Raw genomic sequence first — 25,295 nt, forward strand, 5'->3', positions numbered from 1 at the left:
TATGAGGGTCCAATTCCGTAAAGTTAGGACTCAGGGTGTACCTTAAGAGCAGTAAACTTCTCTTTCTTATTCTCCTACGTTGTGAGTTGGCTTATGCCTCACAGTACACATTCCAGCATAGGCATGGCACGTTAGTAAGTACCACTTTGGCCCACTGATTTATTTTAACTTCATTTCATTCCTTCTTTCTTCAAAACTTAATCATTTTCATTTCATTTCCTTTTGCTTTGTAAATTATTTCCTTATTTTCTCGCTTTGTAAAGTATTTTTACGCTGGTTATTACTTTTTATCTCCGCCTCTGTAGGGTCAGCCACGAGATATACGTCAGCTATTATACACTTTCCTCACCTTTGTTAATTTCTTAAAATTCTCTATAATTTACTATGCTCTGAGTATATCTCGTGTTTGAAACAGAGGCCTTACTTATTTGTTGCATTTCCCTTGATTCTGGCAGATGACTCCTGAAGAAAATGCCAAAATCATCGTAATCGCAACACTAAACTTATTTCACAATATTTTCTTTACAGGTACTGACGTGCGTTTTTACTATAGGTTTGACAGATGGCTCCTTAGACTATACTTTACCCCATACTCAAAGTCTATATTATTATCTATATTCCTTATAGTTGCTGGGTTGTTTCTACTTTCAATGTAATAATCTAGAGCTATAATCCTTTATACATTTCATTCTCCTTACCACCTCTTTAACTTTATATATATATATATATATATAGGCACCTCCCCTGACTTATGTAAGGGTTGCATTCCGCCAGAACTCTGCATAAGTCGAAATTTACGTAAGTCGGAATTTCCCTAAATGCTTATGCAGAACTTGCAACTATGCTCGCTGAATATGGTATTATGGTATTCTTTTAATAACATAAACAATGAGGACTCCAGGCAGTGAATATGATTGAAGAAAAAAAGAAATGTTCGATGAACATGTAAATAGAATTATTTATTCAATTTTTTTTTTTTTATCTCATGCGTAGGAAAAATTTCAAAATTGTGCAATCACAAAAATTTTTCAAATTTATAAAATTACAAAAAAAGAGAGGGGAAAGGCATAACGTAAGCAAGTCTTACCATTCAAGCACCATTTTCAAAATCAACATCTCCAGCTGATAAGTATGCCGCTGCAGAAGCTGAGGGCTGTGGTAATTTAGAAGCGGGGGTTTTTTGAACACATCACAACATTTCTCTGCTGCTGCAGAATTGGCACTGGTGACTTCATTGCATATTTTAACATTGTGGAAACCAGCACGATGCTTGAACCTATTAAACCACCTGTTGCTTGCCATGAACTTGACTTGGGGTCAGCCATACTTATCCTTAATATCTTCATGAATACTTGTTGCTTTTGCTTGAATGGCCATTAGACTCAGGGGCACTTGCTTCTGAATCTGATTTTGTGATCACTGTTGTTCTTAAATGCGTTGATCCTTTAACATGTTCTTTTAAATGCGCACGTCCTTTGAAATGGCGAAACAGCGAGACCTAATTCTCATGCAATAGATGACAAACTTTGTCCTGCTTCTTAATCGTTTTCATCTTCATTTCTAAATCAATTTTGTTTGGTTTCCTAGCAATGCCACCACTTGCATATTCCGTTAGTCGCTTTCCATTCATCATTGTAATAAGTAAATAGGAATGAAGGGAAGATTCTAAAAATTTATTTGTGTTCCTTATATGATTGAAGATTTCAGCGAAGGGGAAATACATTTCACCATAATAATGTAAAAACCCACATCGAGTTCACTACCCGTTTATAATTAGATGCACTAAAAGAAAAGCCCAATAAACTGTAAAATGCAAATTGTTTTTATTGTTTTATGGTCATGACCTCCAGTTTTGTTCTTTAGAAAAATATCAACAAACCCATTCAAAACTGATTCCTATAATGGAACATGTGATAATGATGAAAGGGTAGCACTCCATTATAAAAATGACCTTTTAGAGAGATAAATAGCTTAGTTATATAGCAAAAATTTCAATTTCCGAGGTTTTGGAATGAATTACCAAAAAAACAGTGTGTTATTCGGTTCACATTGCAATGCTTTCACAATACCTCCATTTATTCCTACAGAATGCAAAATGCATTTCCACAATTTTTTTAAGTTTACATCAGCTGGCAAGCACTTATGTAAAGTGGAATTTACGGAAGTCAAGTATTACATAAGTCAGGGAGGTTGTTGTTGTTGCTGGGGTTTTAAGTGCAATGGCTACTTAGGCCATATTGCACTTATGGAAGTGGTGCATACTGCCTGCGTTTGTTGATTTAGAAGCAGTTAAAAACGGTTATACAATCCTATTCGTTTTAGGAAAGAGAAGAATTCTGCGAGATTTGAATTTTCGCCTATGATATGGCTAAGTGACAAAGGTTCCTTTAAATTTGACAGAGAACTGAAAGACATTAGTCGAGCATTATTATATAGAGTACATTGTTTTGCAATGCTAATACGGAACCTTGCGAGTCTGTGTATATTATGCTCTTTTGAATTGACATATGGAAGACATTTTCTAATGCAAGCTTTATGTCATATTATTCAGTCGTGTAGCTACTGCACTTTGTCGGAATAGATAGAGAAATGATGTTATCAGGGAGTACCACTGCTGCACCCGATCCACTCTCAGACTTCAATCCATCTGTATATATTTTAGTGAAGTCAGGATAATGTTGAGTATGTTCAATGTGTAGCTGTTGGATGATAGAGAGTGTCTGATAGAGAGTGTTTACCCCACTGGTGGAAATAATTGTCACAACATGGCATGATGACAGATCATGGAGGGTCGGGATCTATAGGATCTTGCAAGATTTTATCGAAGTCTATATCCCAATCTTCTGTTAGATGTTTTAGCCTAATACCAGCAGGCCGAACTGTTTGTGGTTTGTTTCTATACAGGGTCATATACAGCGGATCATAAAGTATTGACCAATTAGGATGGGTCACCTGGCTTTGGATCTTGATTGCATAGTTTAATAGCAACACCTTTCTCCTGATATTTAGAGGCGGTTCGTGGGCTTCAATATATAAACTTTGCACTAGAGATGTTCTGAACGCACCTAATGCTGTTCTAAGAGCTGAATGTTGAATAGGGTTGAGGCAAGATAAAACACTCTCCCTAGCAGAATCGAAAACAGGCCACCCGTAGTCCAGGCGTGATCTAATTATGGTTCTGTATAGGTGAAGTAGGCTGTAACGATCTGCTCCCCATGTTGTCGCTGGTAAGACTCTGAGTATGTTCAGTTTCTTTTGACATTTTGTCCAGAGATATTCAATGTGCTTTTGGAAGTTTAACTTGATGTCGAAAAATAATCCTAGTAGACGAATACTATTAGCTATGGGAAGAGGATGATTGTTCAAGTGGAGATCGGGTTCAGGATGCATATTGCATCTGGTACAGAAGTGAATGGCAGCAGATTTCTGACTGGACAGTCTATAACCATTCTGTGTCATCCATGTCAGGATGCGATTAATTGATATTTGTAGCTGGTGTTCAATATAATGCATGTTTTGAGAATGACAGGATATTGAGAGATCATCTGCGAAAAGGTACGAATCAACAGTTTTCAGAATGAGTTCAATTATATGGTTCATTCTCATTGCAAATAAAATGGCACTGAGAACCAACCCTTGCGGAATTCCTTCTTCTTGGGTAAAGATCTTAGAGAGAGAGTTCCCCGGTAACGAACTTGAAAGGATCTCCAATGAAGAAAATTTTAGATAAAGTATGGTAAATTACCTCTCAGGCCAAGAGAATGCAGGTCTTTTAAGAGGCCGAAGTGCCATGTAGTGTCAAAGGCTTTCTCAACGTCAAGACAGACCATGACGAGATGTTCCTTCATGATGAAAGCATTTCCAATGTTTGTCTCAGTTTTGATCATGAGATCCAATGAAGATCGATTTTTCCGGAATCCAAATTGGTTGTTGTTAATCAAGTTTTGGGACTCCAGGAACCAAGTGAGACGGCGATGTAACATTTTCTCGAGGGTTTTGCATAGACAGCTGGTAAGGGATATCGGTCTGTAATTTTGCGGAATAGAATGATCTTTACCGGGCTTTGCAATTGCTAGTACATAAGAATGACACCAGGAACTTGGGAAGGTATGTTCAGAAAAAATTCAATTGAAAAATATGGGCAGTAAGGAGAGTGATCTTTGATCCAAATTTCGGAGCATTGCATAGTATATCCCATCTGGGCCAGCAGCACTGTTTCTTGAGTTGTTAAGGGATTGTTGCAGCTCAAGCATGGTAAATGGTTTATTATAAGGTAAAGTGGAATTGTCAGTGAAATTTAGTCTGGATTTCTCTGCAATTGTTTTAAGTTTTTGAAATGTTTGAGCATAGGCGATAGAAGAGGACAACTAAGAAAATACAGTCCTCAGTGCATTTGTTATTTCTGTAGGAGCAGTAAGCTCCTGTCCATTCCAGTTCAGTAGTGGGGGTGGATAAAGGAGGGAATTTACTGTTTAAACATTTTATTTTTCTCCAGATTAATCTGATATCGGTATTTTTACTTACTGTACGAGGCGAATTTAATCCAATTTTCTTTTTTCGCTTTACGTCTGATGTAACAAGCTTTTGCTCTAAAACGTTTATAACTAATAAGATTGGAGGCGGTTGGGTGTTTGCGGAAAAGGTTCCACACTTTGGTTTTCTCTTTTTTCGCATGGTTGCAGTCTTCATTTCACCAGTAATTTGTTTTTCGTCTATTTCTTACTTGATATTGAGGAATGGCAGCGGATGCGGCTGTCAGAATTTGATTTGTGATGTGCTCAGTAACACTGTCGGAACAGGACTGAATGATGTAGTTGTCAAATGATATGTGCATTCTGTATTTTGTCCAATCAGCTCTTGAAAATTTCCATTTAATTGAATTTTCTGTTGGGAAGGAACAGGATGTTTGAATTTTGCAGATTATGGGATAGTGGTCGCTGCTAAAAGGATCACTTAGAGTTACCCAATCTATACTTGGAAAGATGATTGGGGAACAAATGGTAAGGTCTATTGCAGAAGTTGAACCTGTAGGGAGATGGATATACGTGGGAGTGCCAGTATTTAGTAAAGTTAAATTCTGCCTGTCTATCAACATTTCAATAAGCTTCCTTCGTCTGTCTGATATAGGGGAACCCCATATTGGATGGTGGGCATTAAAATCTCCTAGTATACAAAATGGAGGTGGTAACTGCAAAACAAGATCTTCGATTTCCTGAATAGTATATTGATGATTTGGTGGAAGATAGATTGAAACCAGTGTCAGTGTAATACCATTTACAATGCCAGTGGCAACAGCTTCTAAGGCAGTTTGTAAATGGATGTGTCTGGAGGGGATGCTTGAATCCACGAGTATTGCTACTCCTCCGTGAGCACTGTTAGTGCCAGCTCTGTCTTGTCTGAACATAGTATAATTTTTGATTTTGATTGTGATCTGAGGAGTCAAATTCGTTTCCTGCAAGCATATTGCAAGAGGTCTGTAGTGGTGAACCAATTCATGGATATCATCGATGTTACTGCGAAGGCCTCTACAGTTCCATTGGATGATCTGTTCCATTATTTGGATTTGTAAGAGGGAGATGAATCTGACTGCTTTTTATAAGTGGGTTGTTTGTGACGATCTAGCTTAGGTTTTTCTTTTCTGGGAAAGTTGGGCGTGTTGAATCATTGTAATCTTCCATTTCACCATCTGCATGTAATTCAAGAAGGTCTTGGGTGATCGAATCATCAGTATCCATCCTGGAGGGGATGCTTGAATGTTGAGGGTGGTTGATTAACCTCGACATGATCTGATTTTTGCAGTTTTTCTGTTACTTTACCATGGGTTATGATTTGGTTGGAACTGTGAGAGGTGTATTCATACTGTGATCTACTGTGTTTGGCTTTGATGTAAGCTGGGTCGATAGAACTGATCGAGCCCAGTCTGCGATCGATTTATCTGGAGAGAGTAACACTTCCGTCTGACATGCTACTGATTGGTGAGAGTGGATAGCCGAGTCATAAGAGCTATTTGGCATGATTAGTTTAATTTGTTTCCTAGCTTCTTGATAGGAGACTTTATTTTCAGTCTTATATTTTTGTATTTTTTTTCCTATCTTCCAGAGATCACATTCTTTAGAGTATGCTGGATAGCTTCCCTGCAATTAGGACACTGCGGAGTTTGTGCTTTGCATTCTGACTGGGTATGAGATGTAGAGCCACAGTTTGGACATGTTGAAACTCCACGGCATGCTGTCTGGGAGTGACTAAATTTCTGGCATTTGTAGCATCTTAGGGGATTTGGGATAAAGGGTCGAACCTGGAAATTTAAGTAATCTGCTTTAACTGATGCTGGTAGATTCGGTGTATTGAAAGTTAGAATTATGTTACATGTTGGGATTAAAGTACCATCTTTTCGTATCATGATTCTTTTTGCTTGAGTTACATTTTGCGTCTTTAGTTCCTGTACTATTTCTTCTTCAGAAACGTTCAGTAGATCCCACTCAGTGATCACTCCCTTGGATGAATTCAGGGTGTTATGTGGAGAGACTTGTATTGGAATTCCGCTTAAAGTGGGAGTTTTAATAGTTGTTCAGAGTGTCTTGGGAGAGAAGTCTCTATTAGCAAGTCCCCGGATTGGAGACGTTTCACCATTTTTGGTGATGCTGCTGCATGTTCCAGGCATCATTGTATCATGAAAGGGGAGAGCTTGCTAACAGGCTGTGCCAACAGAGAATGGATAATCAGGAAGGCTGGTGATTCCTGTCTGCCTGCATCTTTTTTCATTCTCTTCGAGGTAGAGAAGTCATGGTCAGTTTCATGATTTTCATATTGAGCACTCTTGGGCTCTAGATGAGGAAATTCATTTGTTTCCATTACTGCTCCTTTTAGCCCCGAGGGTTGATTTATCCCCCAGGTTACCAGCCCCACCATGTGGAGGCAGGAGCGGTGCCACCAGTGACCAAGCGATAAAGGGTTAGTGGTTAGTGTGTTAGAAAAGTAGTTATATATACAAAAGAAAGGTGTCTTTCCTTTCTTATAGGAGGCTTCCTTCTTTATTTAAAAAGAGCCAAAAAATAAATAACTTTGAAAGTAAAGCCTTTTGAAATCTCTTTAACAACTTCTCTTCAGAAAAACACTTTCAAATTCACTCGCTTGGCCATCAGGGTGGTAACTGTACACATACACATATATATATATACAGAGTGTCTCAAAAATATTGGTACAAACGTTTAGGGGGGGGGGGGGAAATAACATCTAAAGGAATGTGAATCGCATAGGAACCCTTAACCGGAAATGTCACTGTAAGTCGGTACACGGCGCTGTTCATCAGTTCGGGAGAGGGAAAATTTCTGGTTTACTCATTCAAGCAGTAGTCGCCGCACAAAGAGCATACATTGATATACGAACTGTGGCTGGCAGACATGCACCTAGTGTATGGATTAGCAGAGGGCCCACACGATGTGCGCCTCCATGCAGCACAACATTGCTTCGCAATAAATGTGTGGACAGGTATGGTCGGTGACTGCTTAGTCAGCCCATACCTGTTACCATCCCGCATGAACTCTGCTAAATATCAGATCTTTCTTGAACAAATTCTACCAGGATTACTTCACGATGTTCCAGCAAATGTGAGAAGCAACATTTGGTTTCAACATGACGGGGCGCCTGCCCATTATGGAAGGTGTGTTCATGACCGTTTGAACAGGCGTTTTGGGCATCGATGGATTGGCCATGGTAGACCCGTTTCCTGGCTCCCACACTCACCTGATTAATTGAGCCTTGATTTCTTTCTGTGGGAGCCCTCAAATCTATCGTGTATGAATTGCCTGTGGAGACGGAAATGGTTCTTGTGGCGCGACTCGTCTGCGCTGCTGCTACTGTCAAAGAAACTCCAGGTGTGTTTGACCGAGTCCACAAATCAATGCTTCCTCGGTGTCACGCATGCATAAGTTCTCATGGTGGAACCTTCGAGCATCTGTTGTAACATCATGAAATGCATCCATCTCGTACTCCATTGTTAATATTATGTCAAATAAATTTTTGCCACTAATTACTGTCTTGTGTCATTTCTGTTTCTTGTGCCTCTGCTACTACTTTCCTGTGACGTTTCCAGTTATGGGTTCCTATGCAATTCACATTCCTTTAGATGTTATCTACCTCCCCTAAACATTTGTACCAATATTTTTGAGACACCCTGTAATATATATATATATATATATATATATAAAAAGAAGAAGACAAAGATACTCTATGGTACTAGCATTAGCTGAGGCATATGATGCAAGAGAGCAAGATTATAGAGCATCAGCAAAAAAAAAAAAAAAACTTCCCATTTCACCAGTAACTCCAAATGTTTATCTAGTTCAGCCTTAAATATATATATATATATATATATGGAGAATTATGCAATCTTTTGTCAGGTATTTCCATTCATCATGCAGTACTCGCAACTTTTTTTTCTTAATGAAATTAAGAAAAAAGTTAACAATTTTTTATTTTTATTTTTTTAATTCTAATTTTAACCAATTTATTTTTTGTGAAAAGAAGAATACAAAGATACTCTATGGTACTAGCATTAGCATTAGTTGAGGCATATGATGCAAGAGAGCAAGATTATAGAGTATCAGCAAAAAAAAAAAAAAAAAAAAAACTTCCCATTTCACCAGTAACTCCAAATGTTTATCTAGTTCAGCCTTAAATTTATTTAAGCTATCAACTTCCACAACAACAGATGGAAGTCTGTTCCAGCAATCAACTATGTGCTGACTAAAGGCAAACTTCCACACTTCTATTCTACAACTGTCTTTCCTCAATTTGAATCTATGCCCCCTCAGGTTTTTAATCTGAGCAAGCGGAAGTATCCCATCAGCAATGAGCCTGCTCAAACCAATTAAGGCCTTATTCGCCTCAATCAGATCACCTTGCAGTTGCCTAGTCTCCAGATGCTGCAACCTACAGAATTTAAGCCTCTCCTGATAAGGGAGAGGCTTAAATTCATTCTAGCAACTCTACAAGGCCTGACGTAGCCCAGTGGTCAGGAGCGAGAGTGCATAGCACGCGTTCCTTGAATGGACCGGGGTTCACGCCCGTGACTACTAAATACGATAAATATTTGTATTGACGATTTATTGTAAACTCTACTGACTTGGTTGTCGTGCCGGAGTATAAACAGAAAATTTATTTAATTTATTTTATTTACATCCAAATCTAAAATGAGACCTCCAGACTTGTACGCAGTGTTCAAGTTGTGGCCTGACCACTGCCTTATATAAAGATATAATCACCTCCTTGTCTCTGCTAGCAAAATTCCTATATATATCGTTGACAAAACTCCATGACCTGCTCTGGCAGCCCGTCTGCACTGCTCAGAGAACTTCATATCTGACTGCACAATTACCCCCAGGTCTTTTCATTCTCCACCTCCCTGAGTGTAGTGTTTGTTGTTGTTTGTTTCTTATTTGATTTTTAGGAGCATTAGCAACTAAGGCCATATTGCTCCGAGATATGCAGTGGTCATTCCCTGACCTTTCTGCATCCTCTGTATTTGGTGGTGACGGGCTCGAACCCCGGTCTAATCAAGAAGCGTGTGCTACGCACTGCTGCTCCTTCCCACCTGGCTACGAAGGCGCCCGAGTGTAGTGTAATCCAAGAGAAATGTATCACACAGTTTGTACGTTTCTCTTGGGTTACTACTAACCATATGCAGTTTAATATTGACTAACCATTTGTCAATATTAAACTTCAGTTCCCACTTCTCAATCCATCTACCTAACTTTTCTAGATCCTATTGCAGTAGCATGCTGTCTTCACTATCATTAGCAACCCTGCCAACCTTTGCATCATCTTCAAATTTGGACATTAAGCCTGATATACCTTCATCAATATCATTAATAAAAACAACAATTGGCCCAGCACCTACCCCTGGGGGACACCACTAATAACATTTGTCCACGAAGAGCAGTGTCCATTGATTACCACTCTCTGTCATCTCCCACTCAACCATCCCTTTATCCATTGTAGCAATTTACCCTTAATGCCTTACTTCTCCAATTTGTACAGCAGTCTTCCATGTGCAACAGTATCAAAAGCTTTACTGAAATCCAAGTATGTGATATCAAAATTATTTTTTGCATCCAGTGCCTTTGTGACCACATCGTAGTATCCAATCAAATTGGTCAGACAAGGCTTCCCCTTAATAAACCCATGCTGTGTCTGAACTATTACTGCAGTCTTGTCTAGGTGATCCTGCATCACTTCTTTAACAAGTGAATCCATTAACTCTAATACAACAGTGAGACAGAGAAAAGATCAAATAAGAGACAAAAGGACGGATTCTTCATAGTAAATCCAAAGAGTTGGCAGCTACGATTATAATTACTATTAAAAAAAGAAAGAAGTTGCATTCTAATTTCAATAAAGCTAAAAAGCATTTATTTAAACAATTACTCACCAACTAACGGAACTACAATATGATACTGTGCTGATGCCACAACAGCCTTCATTCGATCCAGATAATCAATAAAACAGTTGGTATCAGGTATTAAATAGCGTGGTCTTATCTCCAGAACAGTAGGACGCTTATGGCGAGTTTCATGTAGTACAGCCTAGCAAATAGGTAATATAGAGAATACGTACACAGTTATTAAATTAATTAAAGAGGTATAGCACAAAAATATTTTACTATATAAATTGTGTGACTTAAGTCTAATACAATCGACTTTCATTCAAGGATACAATTTCATATTAAATGTAAAACAGTCAGCAATACACAGACAGAAATTAAAACTAATGTTGCAGAATAGCACACAGAAGAAGAAGAATAGGCAAAATTTTCATATGCATTATTCTCTTTTTAAGGAGCCTATTAATAACCTATTATTAATAGTTTTCTTAGAACTTTGCTGTCTAGTGAATTGTGTTCTGAAGGATTGTAGGAGGTTGGGGTTAACAATAAGTATGTTTTTTATTTTTTGCTTAATTTCTTTAATATCTTTAATTTTGGTAATTTATTGTAGTTATTTTTATGTGCAACAGTATTAAAAGTTTTCCTGAATCTAAGTATATGATATCAAAATTATTTTTTGCATCCAGTTCCTTTTTTTAACTGCATCATAATATCCAACAGATTGGACAAGATTGCCCCTTAATAAATCCATGCTGCAACTGCAATATAAGTGCATGTCTATCTAGATAATCCTGCATTACCTCTTTAACCAGAAACTCTATTATTTCATGGAAACAGAAGTTACCATGTCACCCCTCGATCCTCCTTTGTGAATTGGGGATACATTTGCAAATCACCAGTCCATAAGGATCTCTCCTGAATCCAAATATGCTCTCATAATTATGGCTAAGGATTTGCTTACCTCCTTTGCTATCTTCCTTAATATAATTGGATAGATCCCACCACCTCAGGTACCTTTATGTTAAACTTCAACAAGAGCAAGGTAATCACAAAATCATTTAGCGGCCTATTAGATATTGATGAACTTCTGGAATTCCCCTCCATAAAGAACTCCCCATGTGTAAATGTAGATGCAAAATACCTATTCAGTTTGTCAGCAACCTGAGCATGATCATTCGCAGTTAAACCATCAACATCAATGAATCACACAGGTCCATCAAGTGGACCAATGTGATTGAACCCCCTTCCTTCTACTGCTAACGTGAGTAAATACGTCTCTGTTGCTTTTCTCGGCATTCTGTCTAGAGACTTCTTGTAATCTGCCTTGACCTGCTTAATCTCCTTTGTGAACTGATTACAGACTAGTTTATCTACCATAGGCTTCTGTATCATCCTGATAATTTATATACATCCCATTCATTTTTTTTCTCTGCCACAAGTCTCATCAGACATCCATTTAGGCCTAAGCCTGGATCAGTGTTTCTTAGTTGATATGAAAAACCTAGTAGCGTCTACGATTACTTCCCTGAATGCTTCCAATATAGAATTTGCTGTTGAGTCCGGTGTTGATTTGGGCAGCCAAGAGCTTGATGGGCCCCATTTCAATTCCTTAAAGAGTATCCATCCTGTTCTTCAAGTTCTCATAAATGCCTATCAGAATGCTGATATTGCACCTAATTTCTCACACTTTGTAACAAACATACACACACAAACACATTTCCTGAGAACAGTGAATGTGTTTGTTTAATTTAATAATCAAGAACAAGTAATTCATTTTCTTGTTTATTATTAATTTTTATTATTTGGCTGGTGTAGCAAAAGCTTGTGACTACACTGCACTATATGACTAATACTAATATTCATTAATATACTGAAATTCCTTTCTGTACTAAAAAGGCATTTCTTTCAACAGACATTTTGAAATTTTACTCAGATCTACCCACCCTTTCATCCCATTCCCCCACCAAGAAAGAAAAGAGGGAAAAGTACAGGAAAGAAATAAAATCATCATAAACGATTTTATATTTATATTTCCCAGTTCTCTTCTAACTTACCATCAAGAATGTACCTTCACAGTCCTTTCCCCTACCACAAGCTTTGCAATTTGTACCCTCGAAACCAGTGTTTCCCAAACATTCAGAGGAATTTTGCTAGCAGGGATAAGAGGGCAATTGTCCCCTTGTAAAAAGGGTACTAGGAAAGTTTTGCAATATGACGCAACAATGAATCACAGGAAGCTGCTTGTTGCTGCATGTTGAGACATGTTCATACGTGCATAGTAGCCGCCACGCCAAGTCGATGGGCTCAGTTATTCATTAGTAGTGAGAGTGTAAAGTGCTTGCGATGGCATCGTGGTCACGAAATGAAATAAGGACAGTTTTGCGGTATAATTTTGTGCGTGGTTTAACCATAGACCAGTGCTTAGAAGAAATGACTCTTGTGATAGATGATGATTGTCCACATCGTACAACGATATTCAGGTGGTATAGAGAATTCCAAAGGGGAAATTTCACTCTGGAGGATTCTGAGAGGCCGGGAAGACCACGAACGTCAGTTACGGAGGAAAACGTTACTGCTGTGAGGAAAATGCTTGACGAAAACAGGTGAGTGACCTACCAACAGATAGAGGATACTTTGGGCCTAAATGCACCAGCAATTCGTTCGATTCTGCAAGATCATTTGCACGTGAAGAAACTTTGTTCTCTCTGGGTGCCGCATCAACTGACTGAAGAGCAGTTGACACGACGTGACTTGGTGCCGGGAGATGTTAAAAAAGTTTGACAAGGGACAATCTCGGTATGTGAACAACATCGTGACAGGTGACGAGACTTGGCTGTACTATTACGATCTGCCGACCAAGGCTGAAAACAAAGTTTGTGTCTTTGATGATGACGACACACCCGTAATTGTCAGAAAATCCCGATCTGTAAAGAAGAAAATGATAGCTGTATTTTTAAAATCGAGTGGAATTGTGGAACGTGTTGTTTTGCACATGCAGAAGACAGTCACAGCTAAGTGGTATACTGAACAATGCCTGCCTAAAGTCATTGGATCTATGAAGAACCTGCGGCCAAAGTCAAGAATGGACACCTGGTACCTCCATCACGAAAATGCTCCAGCTCACTGTGCCAAAGCCTGCACCGAATATTTAACCACGACAGGACTGAAACTTCTCGAGCACCCTCCCTACAGTCCAGACCTTGCTCCCTGCGACTTTGCACCGTTCCCGCATGTGAAAATGAAGCTAAAAGGGAGGCGGTTTTCCAGTGATGAGGACCTTCTACGGGCTTGGGACAACGAGTGTGCTTTACTCCCTAGTGAAACTTGGCAGAACTGGTTTAAAGATTGGTTTTGGAGGATGGAGAGATGTAGTGAATGTAGAGGAAATTACTTTGAAAAAAATTAAATAAACAAAGCTGTATTGCAAAACTTTCCTAGTACCCTTTGTATAAGTTAATGGTCAGGCCACACCTTGAGTACTGTATACAGGTCTGGAGGTCTCATTTTAGGAAAGATCTAGAGTTGCTGGACTGAGTACAGAGAATGGCAACAAGATTGGTAAGTGGAACTAAGGGTTGATGTTACCAAGAAAGGCTTAAGTCCTGCAAATTGCAGCTTCTGGAGATGAGGCACCTGCAAGGTGATCTAAATGAGGTGTATAAAGCCTTGAATGGTTTGAGCAAGCTTAATGCTAATAGGATTCTACCTCTTGCTCAGAATAATCACCCGAGAAGGCATAAATTCAAATTGAAGAAAGACAATTGTAGAATAGATGTGTGGAAATTTGCCTTTAGCCAGTGGGTGGTTGATAGTAGGAACAAACTGAGTAGGAACAAAGTGAAGATCAACAACTTAAATAAGTTTAAGGCAGAACTAGACAAACATTTGGAGTGAATGGATTTTTTTGGGTTTTTCTGGTTTTTTTTTTTTTTTTTTTTTTTTTTGCTGATGCTATATAAGCTTGTTTCCTTGCATCATATGCCTCTACTAATGCTAATAATGAGTTCATCTAGAGTGAAACAATCTCATTCTCCCTCACGAACACATAAAAATCTTGGGGACCAAGATCTGGACTGTAAGAAAGGTTGAGTAAAATGTCCTGGTCATTTCTGCAACAAATCGATCATCATACATGCTCTGTGACAGAAAGCATCACGCAGAATCAGTTGACCTTGCTTTAACAGGTCTAGATGTTTCTTTTTCAAAAAAAAAAAAAAAGACTCAAAAATTTCCTTAGAAATGAAACATGACATCTCTCTTCTGACTGTGTGACCTGTGGAACATGATGAATGTAAAGAATACCCGAGGAAGTACAAGCAGGAAAGATAGATCACCCCCCCCCCTTTTTTTCCCACATTGCTAGGCTCTCATCAAGTTTTCTTGGATCTGGGTATTGCAAAATTAAGCAGTTTGGTAAAATTTCATTTTAATTTAGCAAAACACTATAATGATACTTCATTAGTTGTAACAATTGATTCATCACTTGATTTATCAATTTATTTCTCGCTATAACGATACTTCAACTGATCAATTTTGTTGTAAAAAGGAAACACTATCTCTTTTCCAGTTGGATAACAACAAAGATGGAATTCACTGATGACCATCTCTTTCCCCCTTCAGACAGAAGGTGGGATACTCAATGGGATTAAATTTTTTTTCTTTCCTAAATGTTCCATCGAAATGATATACAGGTGACCCCACTTAATGCTGATAATTTGTTCTGGAAAAACAGAGAGCTAAGTGAAGCCGTGCTAAGCAAGTGCCGCATTCCCATAAGGGAACATATATATTTGTGAGTTGCGGTCGGTGCCATAGGATATTTCCTAATCAATAATAAACGGTAGTGAATAGATGCACAAATGTCGGTCAAAATATTTAATATTCAAATATTTGTACATACAAAATATTCTGCATTACATACGTATATACTTATATGGTAACTACTTACGTATCAAAATAAAACTTAAAATTCCAATTAAAATCATGAATTTAATTGATGAATTTAATCATGAAAAATGTGTCGATTTTGGGTTGTACTTTGGCCCTCTTCCTGGTAAACTAAAAGGGATTTTAATTTTAAATCGCCCGCATCGTTACCACCCAACAATAAAGTCAACTGATCCTTCACCGCTTTGAAACCTGGCATGTTTTTTTCTTCTTTCAACATGAAACTTCTTTTAGGCATTTGTTTCCAAAAAAAGTCCTGCTTCATCTATGTTAAAAACTTGTTGAGAAGTATAACACATAATACCCCTCTTCAATAATTTTAACAAGTTCTTTTTTTGAAAGTTTTGGCTCCTTAATCTGCACTTGTGGCTTCTCCCTGGATTTTAAATCTATTCAACCAGCCCTTACTAGTTTTAAATGGTTCCACATTTTTTTTTTTTTTTTTTTAAGGTGAGTTTTCTTCAGATCATCATATAGGCTAATCTCTCTCTCTTTTATAATATTTTTATAATATTTAACTTAACTGAATTATGCATTGGATCTTAAAATTAGTTAAAGTCTCTCCATTTCAATCCTGATAGCCAGCCTAGCCCTAGTTGCTCGCAGTGGAACAGCTGTCTTTCCCGCTGTAAAATTTATTCTTTATTTTTTATAATTGTTCTTACAGTTAAACTTGCCAGTCCTAAATTATGGCACACATCCGCTTGTCATTGTCCGGAATTGATTTGCTTCAAAACACCAAATTTAATTTTCAAATCCAGTCTTTTTCTTACATTTGTAGTCTTCGTACTGCGTCCAGACACTGTTGCCTTTTCATTCTTATCTGCCATTATTAACTCTTCGAAAATGTAACTGCGTTGGTTGCATTAATTATGATACAATGTTCGAGTAAACTGTCTGTTACGAACGATGTCTAATGCTGTACTGAGTGATGACTAGACTTCGGATAAATGCATATAATGCAAATATTACAAGCAATATACTTGATAATTTTTTAAAATGCTGATCTTGGAACGATGTAATAAGTCACTATACTGCAATTAAATTAGCGTGCGAGAAAATTTCACTGAGCACGGGAAAATTTCTCAGGTCAGCTTGGGAAGCGTTTTAATGCTGTTTTGCTATTAATTTTTAAGCTATCAACTCCATCAAATGAAACAATTTCGTTAAATATGTCAAAAATGCAATCTGTAAAAGAGCGTTATAGTGATTTGTGACAGCGTTATAATCAGATACAGGTTATAATATAAGAATAGTGTTATAGCGAATTAGTGTAAAGTGAACCGTGTTATAATGAGGGCCTACTGTAAACTATACCATGAATGATAATGAACCATAATGAATGATACCAACAAAAATTCTTATGTGCTGACACATAAAAAAGCATCACTATCATGTCAAAGAACTGTAAAACGGAGAGCTTGCATTGGCCAACAGACCACAGTCCTGACAAGCTGCCAGACAATTATTCACTGTCTTCTGCCATTTATTCAATTCTTAGTAATCTTACTTATAACCATAATTAAATGCCTAACTACAATATATGATTTATCAAGATACTTTTAGGCTTGAGGATATAAGTACTTAAAAAAAAAATAATTACAGTAAATTTACTATTAATAATATTACCACACATGGAAACCTAATTGAATTATGCAATACAGTGAACACAATGAGTTCTGTAACAACTTTTAATCCGTAATTGTTCACTTTTTGATGGCGCCTTTACTTTCAATCTGTTATGAATAACAAATGTTAAAAATCCATTTTTTAAATTAAAAACATATTTCAAAGTATTTTTGAAAATAAAACACCTCTGCAGCACTTTAGATACGTTTTTTATTCTATCTTATTTGGGAGTTTTGAATATCATCATCTTTATTATCTTTGACTCTTAGTGAAAAAAATATGTCAATTGAAAACAATCACACGCTTCAATAATTGTACACTAGCACGTGAAGAAACAGAGTGCAACAACTGGATATGCTGCTGCAAAGCATAAATAGCATGTGCTTCAATAATTGGACAAGAGATATGTGCTAATTTTAAATTTATGTTCTTCAGCATGTGTATATAATTACTGATAATAATCTGAACTTGGGCCTACATTTTTACTTTTTGTATATAACTAAGATTTCCGGAATTTTCATAGGAAAATCAAAGAAAACACTTTAGTTGAAAGGTTTTTGAAACTATTTCAGCTCTATTTCTTAAAGGACCCATGCACAGGTTAATGTACTCTCTTAATTTAGTAAAAAGGGAAAAGGGCATTACACTTATTATACTTATGCCCTTTTAAAAATAAATTTGAATTATACTGATTAATGTACTAAATAAAGTTCTACAGCAAGGGAATCCTTACTTATGATTTAAAAGATTCTGCCAAAATTACTGGAAAAAACAACTGTATAACTGTAACATTTTAGAAACTTATTAACTTTAACATTTTAAAAAAACTTGAAAGGTGTACAGGAGCAAATTAGAAAACAAGAATACACTACAATCTGACAGACTAAAACACCACCAAAACTACATAGTAGATTACCACAGAACTCTCTGAATATCCAACAGTAGCTCCTTAAATGATGATCATCAGATAATTCTACAAGAGTGGGAAGTAGGAAGTTAGATAAGTCTGTTAAATCTAAAATCTTATCTCTAAATTGACTACACAAAATATTCTACCTCCCTTATGCTTTCTGGACACCTTAAGCTTGAAGATTTCTAGACTACAGCACCATTTTTTCCCTTGGAACAACCAGTTGGAATTACCAATTTCACTGCATCCAACAATTTATGTCTCTTGTGTTTGTCATCTGAGAAAGAGTAAAGATGCCATCAACATTTAATTTGCTTAACCTTTTTAGAGTCTTATACAATTCAATTAGATCACCATGCAGATGCCTGGTTTCCACAGACTTCAATTTACATAACCCCAGTCTTTGGTGGTAAGGATATTTTTTTGTACACCAAATTAATCTAATTTCTATTCTCTGTAACCCTTTCCAACACATCTATGTTCTAAGATGGCTGAAGTGCTTATTTTGTTACTAATTTCCAGATCTATGTCCTTCCTAAAATTAAGTTTCCAAACCTGTATGCAGTATCTAGATATGGCCTTTTTACAGCAGGATAATCGTCTTTGTCCTCCTTTCTGGAGAATTCTTGTATATCTTTGACTGAACTCCATGAGCCGTTCTAGCAGTCTGTTTGCTCAGAGGATTTGGGACACTGTACAATATGACATAGGCGCCTCCGTAGCCAGGTAGGAAGGAGCAGCAGTGCGTAGCACACGCTTCTTGATTAGACTGGGGTTCGAGCCCCTCACCACCAAATATGGAAGATGCGGAAAGGTCAGGGAATGACCACCGCATATCCCGGAGCAATATGGCCTTAGTTGCTAATGCTCCTAAAAACCAAAATAACAACAACAACAACAATGTGACACGACCATATTAACATTAGTAGATGCATATAATGCAAGAAATCAAACCTTCCCATTTCCCCATCCATTCACTCCAAAAGTTTGTCTAGTTCAGCATTGATTTTATTTAAGCTGTCAACTTCCATTACAACAGATGGAAGTTTGTTCCAGCAAACAACCACCTGCTGGCTAAAGGCAAATTTTCGCACATCTATTCTACAACCGTCTTTCCTCAATTTGAATTTATGTCCCCTCAGGTGCAGAATCTGAGCAAGAGGAAGACTCCCATCAGCATTGAGCTTGCTCAAACCATTCAAAGCCCTATACACTTCAATCAGACCACCTTGCAGGTGCCTAGTCTCCAGGTGCTACAATTTGCAGAACTTAATTAGTATTAGTATTAACAATGGCCACACGGTGCAAGGAATCCTATGGCTTCTGCTGCACTAGCAAAAAAAAAAAATAAAAATAAATAATAATAACAATAATAAAAATAAAAATAAATGAATAAAAAAAATAAATAAATGAATAAAAATAAAAAAATAAAATAATAATAATTAATAAGAGAAAAGGAAATAGACAACCTATGAGTTTCCCTCCTGCCACAGGTAATTATCCAGTTGTCCTTTGAACTTCCCCAAACTGTCAGCCACCACCATGTATGTAACTTTTTCCAGTAATTTATAACCCGCTGGCTAAAATAAACTTCTTGCAATCCAGTCTAAACATCTCCTCCCCCCACATATAACTTGAAATTATGGCCCCTAGTTCCAGAATCATAACTGTGAAAATTCCATCCTCATTCATTTTATATATGCCTCAATCAAGTCTTCTCTAAGGTGCCTAGTCTCCAAGCTCTGCAACCCACATATTCAAAGTCTTTCCTCATATGGACGCCCTTTTGCCGATCTCAACAGACGAGCTGCCCGTCTTTGAACCGTTTCAAGAAGCACAATGTCTTTCTTCAGGTGCGGTCTCCATACTTGAACACAGTATTCCAATTGTAGCTTAACAATTAAGACTTAATGTTCATGTATAGTTAACTACCCTGATACACCCCTTAAAGTTTTTTAAGCTCACTTGCCTGGCATTAGCAACTGCTCATTTGAAACACTCCTGCCCTCAGTACATCTTGCTAATATGTTCAGCTGTGGTAAAAATCAAGTGAACTTAATCATATCTTTGTAACAGCAATGGTTATTAACCTATTATTTTTAATGGGAAGGAGAGTAGCCTTGTTCAAAAGTTTTTAGGGCTCTGGCCAATTAGCATTAACATTAGCAGAGTCATATAATGTAAGAAAGCAAGCTTATGCAGCATCAGCCAAAAAAAAACCCTCCCATTTCACCCCTCCATTCATTCCAAATGCCTGTCCAGCTCAGCCATAAATTTATTTAGGCTATCAGCTTCCACAACAAAAGATGGAAGCCTGTTCCACCAATCAATTACCTACTGGCTAAAGGCAAATTTCTGCACATCTATTCTATAACTAACTTTCCTCAATTTTGAAACTGTGCCCCCTCAGGTTCTAAGTCTGAGCAAGAGGAAGAATCCCATCAGCATTCAGCTTGCTCAACCCACTCAAGTCGTTATACACCTCAATTACATCACCTCGCAGGTGCCTACTCTCCAGGCGCTGCAATTTGCAGAACGTAAGCCTTTCTTGGTAAGAGCACCCCTTTGTTTCCCACACTAATCTTGTTGCCCTTCTTTGTACTCGTTCTAGCAACTCTACATCCTTCCTAAAATGAGGCCTCCAGACCTGTACACAGTATTCTAGGCATGGCCTGACCATTTCCTTGTATAACAGGATAATCACCTCCCTGTCCCTGCTAGCAAACTTCCTATATACCATTGACAAGAATCCATGACCTGCCCTGGTTGCCTGTCTGCAATGCTCAGGAAACTTCACATCTGACTGCACAATTATCCCCAGGTCTCTTTCATTCTCCATTACCCTAAATGTAACACCACCCAGTTGGTATATTTCTCTGGAGTTACTGCTACCCATACACAATACTTTGCATGTGTTAATGTTAAACTTCAGTTGCCACTTCTCAGCCCATTTTCCCAATTTATCTAGATCTAGTTGGAGTAGCATACTGTCTTTACTGCCATTAACAACCTTGCCAACCTTTGTATCATCTGCAAACTTGGACATTAAATCTGATATACCTTTATCAATATCATTGATAAATATACAAAACAACAATGGGCCCAACACCGAAACCTGGGGAACTCCACTAATAACATTTGTCCACAAAGAGCAGTGTCCATTGATTATCATTCTCTGTCTTCTCCGACTCAACCATCCCTTTATACATCGTAGCAACTTACCCTTAATACCATACCTCTCCAATTTGTACAGCAGTCTTCCATGTGCAACAGTATCAAAAGCTTTTCTGAAATCCAAGATATCAAAATTATTTTTGGCATTCAGTTCCTTTGTGATCACATCATAGTATCCAATCAAATTTGTCAGACAAGACCTCCCTTTAACAAACCCATGCTGTGTCTTAACTATTACTGCAGTTTTGTCTAGATGATCCTGTAATGCTTCTTTAACCAGTGTTTCCATTATTTTCTATTAATAGAGAAGTTTCCTTAAATTTTTGCTGTTTTCTTGACTTAAATTGGCATATTAATTTATTTTCTACTTGTATATTCCTAGTTATAATACTTAGTTTAATTTGAACTTCAACAGATTTTTTGTAGGTCATTACTTTGTATTGGAAACGTATCCAATCTACATGTTTTATAAGTTTTGCAGCTCCGGTGAACACTAAGTTTTTATTTATATTTAGCCATTTTATTGACTTATTTGTTATATTAAATTATTTTCTATAAGTAGCTTATAGACCTAGTCAAGTTCCTTGGTTTATTTTGAATTTAGATAGCATGATTTTGAAAGTTAATTAATACTTAGTGTCCGTAGATTTACAGTTCGTAACTTGCCGCCATTGTTATACGATACGAGGTATATGCTGAAATAGATAGCGAAACATGTAGCACAGTATTAGAAATCTGTCAGCTTATTATAGTATAGTATTATCAATTAATCAGTAAAATTTATTAATCTTGTTAAACTTCATTGTCAATTAAATTGTACTTTTTAATTAAATACATATAACGACTTAGATTTTACAAACGTAACATTATTAATTTATACATATAACTTGATAGGAGATACGTAAGTTACATAACGAAACTCAGAGATAATACTCGATACTGGGGGGGGGGGATTATATATGTGTGTGTGTGTTATACCTGCATTGGGATATAAGTTTAGGGTTATACTTTTGTATTGAAATTTTATTTGAACTTGAATTGAAATCATGACTCAGACCAGAGCAGAAAAACAAAAGACTCGAGCTAATGAGAATGTTGTGGCTAAGGGGAGAACTGAGGGGAGGGGCAGTTGTCCTCTGAATCACAGCCTTTTAAAATGTACTGCTTGTTTGATGTTAGTGGAGCAATGAGGGACAGGACACAATATTGCCTGGTAAAATGTCTTTGTGTGTGCACGATTCATCATGCATTAAGAATGTGAGGAAATCAGGTGACAACTCAGTGTTGTTATGAGCACATATGAGGACTTGAAGGACAGGGTGGATGCCCTCGAAGGATCTAAATTGAGGGGCCCATCAAGCTCTCAGCTGCCCACATCAATGCCAGAGCTTGCACTTTATCATGCAACACAGCGGGAATCCCCAAGGCAGAATGCGCTGGTCCTGCAGAAACTAGTAGTTGTCGGTGACTCTATTGTCAGGGAAACAGGGAACATATTGCGCAAAAAGGATAGGTGGAACGGGACCAGGGCATGTCTGCCAGGAGGAAAGGTTGATGATGTTGCAGAGCAGATATCATCTTTTAAGGGCACAAAACGTGATATTGTTGTACACGTTGGCACAAATGATATAAAAATAGGAGAACGGCGGAATAACTTAACAAGTACAGGTCACTGCAGAAAAAATGCCAGGAATTACAGTTGAATTTGAAAGTGTCTGCTTGTTACCAGGAGAGACTACTTCTACAGGGATGGGATACACTTAAATAGAAAGGGTGCAAGAATATTTGCTGATGCCATTGAGGCATTGTTAGGCGGGTCAGAAAAATGCTAGATTGAGGGAAAACATGGACTAATAGATTAACAGTAGGCTGCTGGCAGAGGTGAAAGTGATTATTGCACTGCTTCTATTGGAATGAGCAGCAGCCTGGAAAACAAGGTGCAGCAGATTTCCAAGACTGCTGAGAGTCATTGCAGTACAAGTAAACACATCGGCTGTGTTAGGGTAGTTAAGAATAAGAACAGGTGCATGTATACTTGTGTGTATACCAATGCGAGGAGTTTATTTTAAAAAATTGGATGAATTTGAGGAGTTGGTCAAAACATCAAAGGCAGGTATTGTTGGGATATCTGCCTTCCTTATATCTGTGTGACGTAGTGTCACACAGATATACGGAATGCAGAAATGGAATTTGTGGAGTACAATGAGTACAGGAAGGATAGACAGGATAGGAAGGGAGGAGGGGTTATGCTATTAGTTAAAAAAAACATAAAATCCAAGGAAGTACAGCCAGTCAATGTGGCTGGACAGTGCAGTGTCAAGTCAGTTTGGTGTGACATAGCACTGGGAAATCAAAATTGAGAATAGGAGTGTGTTATAGGCCTAATGAATCTGATGAGTATAATAAACAAATTTACAGGGATATAGTGTGGGCCAGTAAATCAGAGTCTTATAATGGGGGATTTTAATTTCACTGATAATGACTGGAATTTGTGAGTTGGTCACTCACACACTAGCAAAGCTTTTGTGGATATATCGGATGATTGTTTTCTACAGCAGCATGTTTGGGAGGCAACTAGAGGGAGTAATACTCTTGATCTGATTATCAGTAGCGATTGCATTAAGAAACCATTAAGTGACAGTGATCACAGTGTGCTGAAGTGGGATTTACTCAAAGAGGTAACTACCATTAGGGGTAAAGGGAAGGGTTTTTGCTTTTGTAAAGGCGACTACGGTGGTCTGAGACAGTATTTAAATTCTATACAGTGGGACCAACTGATGATGTTACCAACAGCAAATTCAAAATGGGAAGCATTCAAAGAATTTATCTTGGAAGCTACTAGGCTTATCATACCAACTAAGAAATATTGTTCAAGGTTTAAGCATAAATAGAGGTCAGATGAACTAATTACACATATGGCAGAGAAGAAAAATGCATGGGATACATAAATTAATGGGTGACACAGAAGCCTATGATAGATATAAGCTGGTCTGTAACCATGTCACAAAGGAGGTCAGGCAGGTAAAGGCAGATTAGAAGAAATCTTTGGCAAAGGATGCAAAGAAAAACAGCAAAGAGTTCTTTACTTATGTAAACTCTAGAAGGAAAGGGATGAATCAGATTAGTTTACTGGATATCGATGGTTCAACTGTTGATCCTCCTCAGGTAGCTAACAAACTAAATGAGTATTGTGCATCTACATTCATCCCTGGAGTTATTCAGGGAGTGGAATGTCAGAGGTGAATTAAATTCTTGCAGTGAACTAGATGATTTTGTAATAACTGAGAGCAAAGTGGAGGAGAAATTGTTGAAGATAAACATAAGACAGGCACATGGGGTGGATGGGATCTATCCATCTTTATTAAAAGACACAGCAAAGGAAGTAAGCAAAGCCTTAGCCATAATGATAGCTTCCTTAGACTCAAGGAAGACTCATGGACTGGAAATGTGCAAATGTGACCCCAATTCACAAAGAAATTTCAAAGGGACACAAGTCATTACAGACTTGTTAGTTTAACTTCTGTTCCAGTGAAATTAATGGAGGCACTGGTCAAAGAAGCAATGCAGGATCATATAGACAAGACTTCAGTTATAGCTCGGACACAGCATGGTTTTGTTAAGGGGACGTCTTGTCTGACTAATCTGATTGGATACTATGATGTGGTCACAAAGAAACAGGAAGCAGGAAATAACTGATATCATATATTTGGACCTTAGAAAGCCTTTTGATACTGTTGCACATGGAAGACTGCTGCACAAATTGGAGCAGTGTGGCATTGCAGACAAATTGCTGCAATGGATAAAGGGATGGTTAAGTGGGAGATGATAGAGTGTGGTAATCAACAGACACTGCTCTTCATGGATTAATGTTATTACTGGAGTCCCTCAGGGTTCAGTGTTGGGTCCATTTTTGTTTTCTGTATTTATTAATGATATTGATGATGGTATATCAGGCTTAATCTCCAAGTTTGCAGACAATACGAAGGTTGGCAGGATTGCTAATGACACTAACGACAGTATGGTGCTGCTGCAATGGGTTCTAGAAAAGTTGAGCAGATGGGCTGAGAGGTGGCAACTGAAGTTTAACATCGTTAAATGTAAAGAACTGCATATGGGAAGCAGTAACCCCAGAGTAACGTATCGTGTGTGGTACTACACTCACAGTGGTAGAAAATGAAAAGGTTCTAGGAGTAATTGTGCAAGCAGATATGAAGTTTTCTGAGCAGTGCAGATGGTCGGCAAGAGTAGCGC

At 37.7% G+C, this 25,295-nt stretch overlaps 1 protein-coding gene across 1 annotated transcript in view; it reads right to left on the minus strand.

Annotated features, from left to right (window-relative positions):
* LOC150090239 (telomerase-binding protein EST1A-like) overlaps positions 1 to 25,295 on the minus strand; it is a 311,345-nt gene that overhangs the window by 79,423 nt on the left and 206,627 nt on the right. The window contains exon 17 of the mRNA XM_090390224.1: positions 10,430 to 10,583. Coding sequence (XP_090246350.1) covers positions 10,430 to 10,583 — 154 coding nt within the window. The remainder of the gene's footprint in view (positions 1 to 10,429; positions 10,584 to 25,295) is intronic.

The sequence above is a fragment of the Mastigoproctus giganteus genome, chromosome 2, assembly GCF_048544385.1.
Source record: "Mastigoproctus giganteus isolate SK-2022 chromosome 2, ASM4854438v1, whole genome shotgun sequence".
In the NCBI taxonomy this organism is placed as follows: domain Eukaryota; kingdom Metazoa; phylum Arthropoda; class Arachnida; order Uropygi; family Thelyphonidae; genus Mastigoproctus; species Mastigoproctus giganteus.